At 47.4% G+C, this 9,890-nt stretch overlaps 1 protein-coding gene across 1 annotated transcript; it reads right to left on the bottom strand.

Annotated features, from left to right (window-relative positions):
* Window positions 1–212: 212 nt before the first annotated feature.
* Window positions 213–9,288, bottom strand: LOC124123369. Its single transcript, XM_046486598.2, has 3 exons — window positions 9,054–9,288; window positions 2,910–3,065; window positions 213–2,603 (listed from the first exon to the last, which is right to left on the bottom strand). Exons 1-3 carry the CDS (start codon window positions 9,118–9,120, stop codon window positions 2,359–2,361), a joined length of 468 nt encoding a protein of 155 aa, XP_046342554.1. The 5' UTR covers window positions 9,121–9,288; the 3' UTR covers window positions 213–2,358.
* Window positions 9,289–9,890: the final 602 nt, after the last annotated feature.

Below are 9,890 nucleotides of genomic sequence, written 5' to 3'. Positions count from 1 at the left end.
GTATAGATCACCGTGTTGTGCAATAGATCTCTGTTTTGTGCAATAGATCACTGTGTTGTGCAATATATCTCCGTGTTGTGCAATAGATCACTGTGTTGTGCTATTGATCACCGTCCCCACATATCCGTGTTGTAGATATTTTTTAATGTCATTAATTGTGATACATTATAACAGTGAGATGTATGTTAACAAGTTAGCAACAAGACAGGTAGTATTCAAACAAAAAAACAGTTTTATACAAGAAGTGTCCGTATTATGCAGTAAGTGGTGCAGTCAGTGTTTACCTGCACAGGTACACGGGCAGGTACTGATACTGTCACACTGTCTTCACATCATACCGGGTCCGTTGTGTAGACATGCCGTGAGACTGTCAAACTGTCTTCACATCACACCACGTCCGCTGCTGACATGCCGTGAGACTGTCACACTGTTTTCACATCATACCACGTCCGCTGCTGACATGCCGTGAGACTGTCACACTGTTTTCACATCATACCACGTCCGCTGCTGACATGCCGTGAGACTGTCACACTGTTTTCACATCATACCACGTCCGCTGCTGACATGCCGTGAGACTGTCACACTGTCTTCACGTCATACCACGTCCGCTGCTGACATGCCGTGAGACTGTCACACTGTTTTCACATCATACCACGTCCGCTGCTGACATGCCGTTTGAATGGTAATCTCGTTAATCCAGACACCTTCCACATCTTCTACATATCCTAATAGCAATCTGTACTCATCCGGACGACGTTATCGTGCGGTTTAACGGGGTTCCGCTGCACATGCAGCTGTCAATGCCCCAGTTTTATATGTTCAACGAGATCGTTATTTAAAATGTAATCTGAATCTACGCGTCTATGCTTCCTGTGTTAATTCACAACGGATGTTTCACATTACCAGTTGACAGAATCCATGGCAATATAATGTCTTACACTGGATAAACAGTAATTAGGAATGTAACTATGTCAAGTATAAAGCCGCTGTAGTTGACTTAACCTGAACGGCCTCGATATATCCCGATATAAGGTGACTCGTGACTCCCCTACTCGTGCTGTTCTCCTACACGTGCTGATCCCCTACTCGCGCTGTTACCCTACTCGCGCTGTTCCCCTAATCGTGCTGTTCCCCTACACGTGCTGTTCCCCTACACGTGCTGTTCCCCTAGACGCGCTGTTCCCCTACACGTGCTGTTCCCCTACTCGCGCTGTTCCCCTACACGTACTGTTCCCCTACACGTGCTGTTCCCCTACACGTGCTGTTCCCCTACACGCGCTGTTCCCCTACACGTGCTGTTACCCTACTCGCGCTGTTCCCCTACACGCGCTGTTCCCCTAATCGTGCTGTTCCCCTACACGTGCTGTTCCCCTACACGCGCTGTTCCCCTACTCGCGCTGTTCCTCTACACGTGCTGTTCCCCTACACGTGCTGTTACCCTACACGCGTTGTTCCCCTATTCGTGCTGTTCCCCTACTCGCGCTGTTCCCCTACACGCGCTGTTCCCCTACACGTTCTGTTCCCCTACACGCGCTGTTCCCCTACACGTGCTGTTCCCCTACACGTGTTGTTACCCTACACGCGCTGTTCCCCTATTCGTGCTGTTCCCCTACTCGCGCTGTTCCCCTACACGCGCTGTTCCCCTACAAGTGCTGTTCCCCTACACGCGCTGTTCACCTACACGTGCTGTTCCCCTAATCGTGCTGTTCCCCTACACGTGCTGTTCCCCTACACGCGCTGTTCCCCTACTCGCGCTGTTCCCCTACACTCGCTGTTCCCCTACACGCGCTGTCCCCTACACGTGCTGTTCCCCTACACGCGCTGTTCCCCTACTCGCGCTGTTCCCCTACACTCGCTGTTCCCCTACACGTGCTGTTCCCCTACACTCGCTGTTCCCCTACACGTGCTGTTCCCCTAATCGTGCTGTTCCCCCACCCTGTTACAACATTGAACAAGCGTCAGTTACTATACAGTGTTATAATTGTCTCCTTGTCTCCAGATGTGTGTGACGTAAGTAGCGTCGACTATAATATCCATAATGTGCATGAATCAGCACCAGAGTAAGTTGATCATTGTTGACCGGAAGTATCAGTACTGGTGCATTGAGTGTCTAGTAACGTGAACTGTTCAGCTCGTCACGTGTTACCCCTTAAAGATGTTTCAATATATCCTACTCTAAAGAAGTTAAAGAACACCGATTCCTTCATGTTACTGTAGCTAATCAGTCATGTCATGACAATTTAACCATATTAATATAAAAGAATCGAATGTTCTTTAACTTCTATAGAGAAGCATCTATCCATTCAGTTGATTCTGGTTAGCGATGATGGTGACGGGTGGTGACGGATGACCTTGAGGCTATACGGATGTGTATGCTGCCAGCACAGCCATCATCAAAGTGTCGTAGAGACCTGACGACGATGTCGGGGCTGCTTTCCCCGGTAGAGGCATGTTTACAAAGGCGAGGTTTCCGTCGAAGAAGTTACATAGGTCAGTGTCACAGTTATAATAGCAGACTGGTCTGATGCCGTCCGGCGCGTCACACCCTGTCTCCCCTTGTGGGACCTGGCACCCCTTGTCCATTGATAACAGGCGCTGGACGTCTGGAAAACAGGGAGTCGCATGTTATTCATCACACAGGATTATCACATGTATATTTGTTAACTCTCCCGTTACGCCGACTCGCTGTGATGTAATTGATGTAATTATAAATTGTAACACAAAACACATATTTATTTTTTTATGTAAAGGACGCACTGCTAGCGTATTAATCAGATAGTTTTAAGACATGTTATTTACATTAATAAAAAGAGATGCTATATGACTACTTGTTAAGGGTACCAATTTGTTTTGAAATTTATCCTTAAATCGTGTGTATCACTATCAAGCAGGATAATTGTCAATCTTACTTCTATCATAAACAGCCTTGATGATACATTTCCGTGGCAGCTCACACTCAATCTGAGAGGTGCTTTCGAAGTTGCTCGTGTCGTTCACGCAGCTGTAGCCGAAGACCCCGTCGTGGCCGGCAAAAATGTAGCTGCATGCATAGCACTTGGCGCCGGCTGAAACATGACGATATAGCGTTTAAACACAGATGCACGCAACAAACACTGCTACACGGTGTACGTCAACTGTGCACGGTACACGATGCACGGTACACGGTGCACGGAACACAGTGTACGATACACGGTAGACGGTAGACGGTTCACGGTGCACGATACACGGTAGACAGTAGACGGTACACGGCACAGGGTGCACGTTGCACGGTACACGATGCACGCTACACGGTGCATGGAACATTGTACACGGTACACGTAGCAGGGTGCACGGAATGGGATGCATGGTGCACGATGCACGGTACACGGTGCAGTGTGCACGGAACACGGTGCACGGTACACGGAAAGCAATGCACGATTTACAGAACACGGTACACGGTACACTGGATATCAACAAACACTACTACACGGTGCACGGTACACTGTGCATGGTGCACGGTGTGGGGGTGCAGGGTGCATGGTACACGGTATATGGTACATGGTGAAAGGTGCACGGTGAACGGTAACGGAACAAGTTGCACGAAACACAGTACACGGTGCACGGTGCACGGTAAACAGTACATGGTACATGGTGCACGGTACACGGTAAACAGTACATGGTACATGGTAAACAGTACACGGTTCACGCTATAGTGTGCACAGTACACAATACACGGTGCACGCTAAACGGTACACGGTGCACGGTACACGGAACAAGGTGCACGATACAAGATACATAAAACACAGTACAGGGTGCACGGTGCACAGTAAACAGTACACGGTACATGGTACATGGTGAACGCTACAGGGTGCACAGTACACAGTACATGGTACACGGTACACGTTGTACGTAGTAGGGTGCATGGTGCACGGTGCATGGTACACAGTGCATGGTACACGGTACACGGAATACGGTGCACGATATATGGAATGTCATCCCTTCAATATGATACATTCTCTGAATGTCATGCTCAGAACATGATACATTCACTGAATGCCATGCTCAGAACATCAGCGCCGGCTGAAACATGGCGATATAGCGTTTAACGACAGATACACGCAACAAACGCTATTACACGGTGCACGGTACACTGTGCAAGGTGCAAGGTGCACGGTGCACAGTACACGGAACAAGGTGCACGATAAACGAAACACAGTACACGTAACATGGTGCACGGTACACGGTGCACGCTACAGGGCGCACAGTACGCAGTACGCGGTGCACGCTACACGGTGCACGCTACATGGCGCACAGTACGCAGTACGCGGTGCACGTAGCACAGTGCACGGTACACGGACCACGGAACACGGAATATGATACACGGTACATGGTGCATGGAACATGGTACACGGTGCATGGTACAGGGTGCACGGTGCACGGAATGCGGTACACGGTGCACGGAACATGGTACACAGTGCACGGTACAGGGTGCATGGTGCACGGTACACAGAAAACACAGTGCACAATATACGGAAGACAGTACACGGTACACGGAACACTGGATGTCATGCCCAGAAGGGGCACGGGTGGCCCGCGATTCGCTGTGCAGAGTTGCGTTCCTTGGGCACGCCAGAAACCTATGATTGTGGGTTCGAATCCCGGTTCGCCCCGATTATGTTTCTAGGTTTGTCAGCACCATACCCATGCTCGTTGGTTTCACCGAAGTGGTAAACGTCTGAGACCTGCATCACTTCGGGCTTTCCTCCCACATTAAGCTGACACGCCGTGATATAACTGGAATATTGTTAAAAGCGGCGTTAAACCCAACTCACTCACTCACTCACTCATGCTCAGAATATAATACATTCACTGGATGTCATGTTGAGATTATGATATTCACTGAATGTCATGCTCAGAATATGATACATTCACTAAATGTCATGTTGAGATTATGATACATTCACTGGATGTCATGCTCAGAATGTGATACATTCCCTTTATTTTATGCTCAGATACGATACATTCAGTACATTTCATGCTCAGAGTATCATACATACATATATACCTAGACACACACACACACACAAACATATTAGCGACACACTGTGTGTGTGTGTGTGTGTGTGTGTGTGTGTGTGTGTGTGTGTGTGTGTGTGTGTGTGTGTGTGTGTGTGTGTGTGTGTGTGTGTGTGTGTGTGTGTGTGTGTGTGTGTTTGTTTGTTTGTTTGTTTGTTTGTTGTTTAACGTCGCACTCAGCAATATTCCAGCTATATGACGGCGGTCTGTAAATAATCGAGTCTGGACCAGACAATCCAGTGATTGACATCATGAGCATCGATCCACGCAATTGGGACCGATTACGTGCATCAACCAAATCAGCAAGCCTGACCACCTTTTTACGGCAAGAATGGGTTGCTGAAGGCCTATTCTACCCCGGATCTTCACGGGTCGCGCGCGCGCGCGTGCGTGCGTGCGTGCGTGTGTGTATGTGTGTGTGTGCGTGCATGCGTGCGTGCGTGCGTGCGTGCGTGCGTGCGTGCGTGCGTGCGTGCGTGCGTGTGTGTATGTGTGTGTGTGTATGTGTGTGCGTGTGCGTGCGTGCATGCGTGCGTGCGTGCGTGCGTGTGCGTAACGAACATAGACATGCTGACGGAGTGCGGCCACAAACACATATCCCCTTGACGCTGTCATATACCGACTGTCTCCACAGTCTAAGTGTCTCGAGCAGATGAGGTCACAAAGTACCCGTGTCTCAAACCGATTGTTGAAACGGAATAAACGAGAACATAAGTTATTGCATTGTCCGCTAGATCAAACCATTATCTTAATATTCATCCATTGACCCATAACTGGACAAACATACGTGGACATAGAATACACAGCGGAGATAAAACACATACGTGGACATAGAACACATACGTGGAGATAGAACACATACGTGGACATAGAACACATACGTGGACATAGAACACATACGTGGGCATAGAACACTTACGTGGACATAGAACACATACGTGGACATAGAATACACAGCGGAGATAAAACACATACGTGGACATAGAACATATACATGGATATAGAACACATACGTGGGCATAGAACACATACGTGGACATAGAACACATACGTGGACATAGAACACATACGTGGACATAGAACACATACGTGGACATAGGACACATACATGGATATAGAACACATACGTGGGCATAGAACACTTACGTTGGCATGGAACACATACGTGGACATAGAACACATACGTGGACATAGAACACATACGTGGACATAGGACACATACGTGGACATAGAACACATACGTGGACATAGAACACATACGTGGACATAGAACACATACGTGGACATAGAACACATACGTGGGCATAGAACACATACGTGGACATAGAACACATACGTGGGCATAGAACACATACGTGGACATAGAACACATACGTGGAGATAGAACACATACGTGGACATAGAACACATACGTTGGCATGGAACACATACGTGGACATAGAACACATACGTGGACATAGAACACATACGTGGACATAGAACACATACGTGGGCAAAGAACACATACGTGGACATAGAACACATACGTTGACATAGAACACATACGTGGACATAGAACACATACGTGGACATAGAACACATACGTAGAGATAGAACACATACGTGGACATAGGACACATGCATGGATATAGAACACATACGTGGACATAGAACACATACGTTGGCATGGAACACATACGTGGAGATAGAACACATACGTGGAGATAGAACACATACGTGGACATAGAACACATACGTGGACATAGAACACATACGTGGACATAGAACACAGCGGACATAGAACACATACGTGGACATAGAACACAGCGGACATAGAACACATAGCGGACATAGAACACACACGTGAACATGGAACAAATACGTGGACCTAGAACACATACATGAACATAGAACACATACTTGGACATAGAACACATGCGTTGTTGTTGGTGGTGGTTGGTTGTTTTACGCCGAACTCTGCAATATTCCAGCTAACCGTAAATGATCGAGTCTAGACCAGACAATCCAGTGATCGATAGCATGAGCATCGGTCCACGCAATTGGGACACGATGACATGGATCAACCTAGTCAGCGATCCTGACCACCCGTGGACATAGAACACACCCGATCCCGTAAGTCACCTCTTCCGACATAGTTGCCTTTTACGGTACCATCTGACCCGGATCTTCACGGGACACGTGGACATAGAACACATACGTGGACATAGAACACATAAGTACATAACCGCAAACATACCTCTAAGATAATTATAGAACTGTCTGTGTTCAAGCGACCCAATCACACAAAGCTGGTTAAAACATGCAAATACTTTCATTATATTGTCAGTACGGGGCAACCCGGAAACCATCCACGCATGACAAATGACGTTTTGTTTAGGTACAGACGCAAAGAAGGCAGAGAATAATCCATCAGAAGAACAATGTTCGGCTCGCCATTGGGCGTGTACAGGTATGACACAGGTGTATTATACGTTCAAGTGTACAGGTGACATACACGTCAAGGGTGGAGCAGGCATACAGTGTACCGTTATGGCGCAGATGTCACAGGTACATCACATGTGTACAGGTGACATACACGTCAAGGGTGGAGCAGGCATACAGTGTACCGTTATGGCGCAGATGTCACAGGTACATCACATGTGTACAGGTGACATACACATCAAGGGTGGAGCAGGCATACAGTGTACCGTTATGGCGCAGATGTCACAGGTACATCACATGTGTACAGGTGACATACACGTCAAGGGTGGAGCAGGCATACAGTGTACCGTTATGGCGCAGATGTCACAGGTGCATCACAGGTGTACAGGTGACATACACGTCAAGGGTGGAGCAGGGATACAGTGTACCGTTATGGCGCAGATGTCACAGGTGCATCACAGGTGTACAGGTGACATACACGTCAAGGGTGGAGCAGGCATACAGTGTACCGTTATGGCGCAGATGTCACAGGTACATCACATGTGTACAGGTGACATACACGTCAAGGGTGGAGCAGGCATACAGTGTACCGTTATGGCGCAGATGTCACAGGTGCATCACAGGTGTACAGGTGACATACACGTCAAGGGTGGAGCAGGCATACAGTGTACCGTTATGGCGCAGATGTCACAGGTACATCACATGTGTACAGGTGACATACACGTCAAGGGTGGAGCAGGCATACAGTGTACCGTTATGGCGCAGATGTCACAGGTGCATCACATGTGTACAGGTGACATACACGTCAAGGGTGGAGCAGGCATACAGTGTACCGTTATGGCGCAGATGTCACAGGTGCATCACAGGTGTACAGGTGACATACACGTCAAGGGTGGAGCAGGCATACAGTGTACCGTTATGGCGCAGATGTCACAGGTGCATCACAGGTGTACAGGTGACATACACGTCAAGGGTGGAGCAGGCATACAGTGTACCGTTATGGCGCAGATGTCACAGGTGCATCACAGGTGTACAGGTGACATACACGTCAAGGGTGGAGCAGGCATACAGTGTACCGTTATGGCGCAGATGTCACAGGTACATCACAGGTGTACAAGTGACATACACGTCAAGGGTGGAGCAGGCATACAGTGTACCGTTATGGCGCAGATGTCACAGGTACATCACAGGTGTACAGGTGACATACACGTCAAAGTTAATGCAGTAATACAGGGAGGCAATCGGAGAAATAGAAATGACAGAAAAATATCCACTAAACTTTCTTCAATATACACGTTCGGTGTATGCCTGATTCTCACTGACAGCTTCTACGTGGTATATTTATTATATATATATTGCCTGGTATGTATTTATGATAGATACTGACAATAATTGTGTAATAATTTCAGAAGCTGGTACGTAATCCTCATATTAACATTCGTTCAAACAGTCTGACTGTTTTAAGAAAGAATAATTCCATTTGTCAACAGCCAGACTTGACACATCGTCTCCACATTAACGATCCGTAAACTGATGAGTGTCACTGCTGTGTGAGGATATAACAAATGGGAACCTACCTGCGTTCTCTGGGAGTTGGACAAGGAACACAAGAAACATGAAACAACTGAGATACGTTCTCCTCATGGTGAATACACTGTATGACTCTCCAAGTCGGGGACACAGAATGGTGCCTTGTGTGGTGGTGTCACATAGTCACGCTTGACTGTCTGCCTCAGGCGGCAGAAGAAGAACAGGTTCTTACCACGACTGACTCACACCACAGCTCTGCCGCTCTGTGGTGACGCGTAAATACGTAATCAGGGCTGCCTGTTGATGTCGGGGAGACTGTAGTACCGGGTAATTAATCTCAACTGCCAAGCTCAAGACGTATACTAATGAGGTCTTACATGTTCGTTATTGAAGAGTAAAATTTATAACAGTTTGGATAGAATTATATACACTGAAATGTGAACAGATGTATGCACGATTTATTCGTTTCAAGTTACAATTCGACCAGTGATATGTGTCAGCTGTATTCCAAAACAAAACGTTCAATGTCCCGACGGGTAAATACACCCCGAGGGGGGCTGACGATAGCAGAATGGCCAAAGGGGGATGGGCATATTACAAAGATATGAATATTTACACACTGGGTGTGGAGATAAGGACATGCTATCATACTACGTCACATGACGAAGAAATTGTGAAGCTTCGCCTACTGGATTTGAACACTATTTTCTTCAGGAAAGATTTGTTATTTGAAGGGGATTGGTGAACTTACAACAACGTTATATAAACACCTCTCCCTTTACCATAACACGTTTTGAAGCAGGAAGATGTTTAACATCCAAAAACGGGATGTTCCCTTCCCTTAAAGTTTCACGTCACCAATCAATGTGTCTGTTTATGACGCG

This window comes from Haliotis rufescens, unplaced genomic scaffold (assembly GCF_023055435.1).
Source record: "Haliotis rufescens isolate VD_foot unplaced genomic scaffold, xgHalRufe1.0.p SCAF_31, whole genome shotgun sequence".
Taxonomy (NCBI): Eukaryota; Metazoa; Mollusca; class Gastropoda; order Lepetellida; family Haliotidae; genus Haliotis; species Haliotis rufescens.
This window is presented reverse-complemented; position numbering and strand designations above follow the sequence as displayed.

Coding starts and splice junctions, on each gene's coding strand:
- LOC124123369 (XM_046486598.2), bottom strand. CDS start 9,120: ATGAGGAGAACGTATCTCAGTTGTTTCATGTTTCTTGTGTTCCTTGTC. Junction 3,066..9,053: donor CCAACTCCCAGAGAACGCAG/GTAGGTTCCCAT, acceptor GTCATGTTTCAG/CCGGCGCCAAGTGCTATGCA. Junction 2,604..2,909: donor CAAGGCTGTTTATGATAGAA/GTAAGATTGACA, acceptor CCTGTTTTCCAG/ACGTCCAGCGCCTGTTATCA.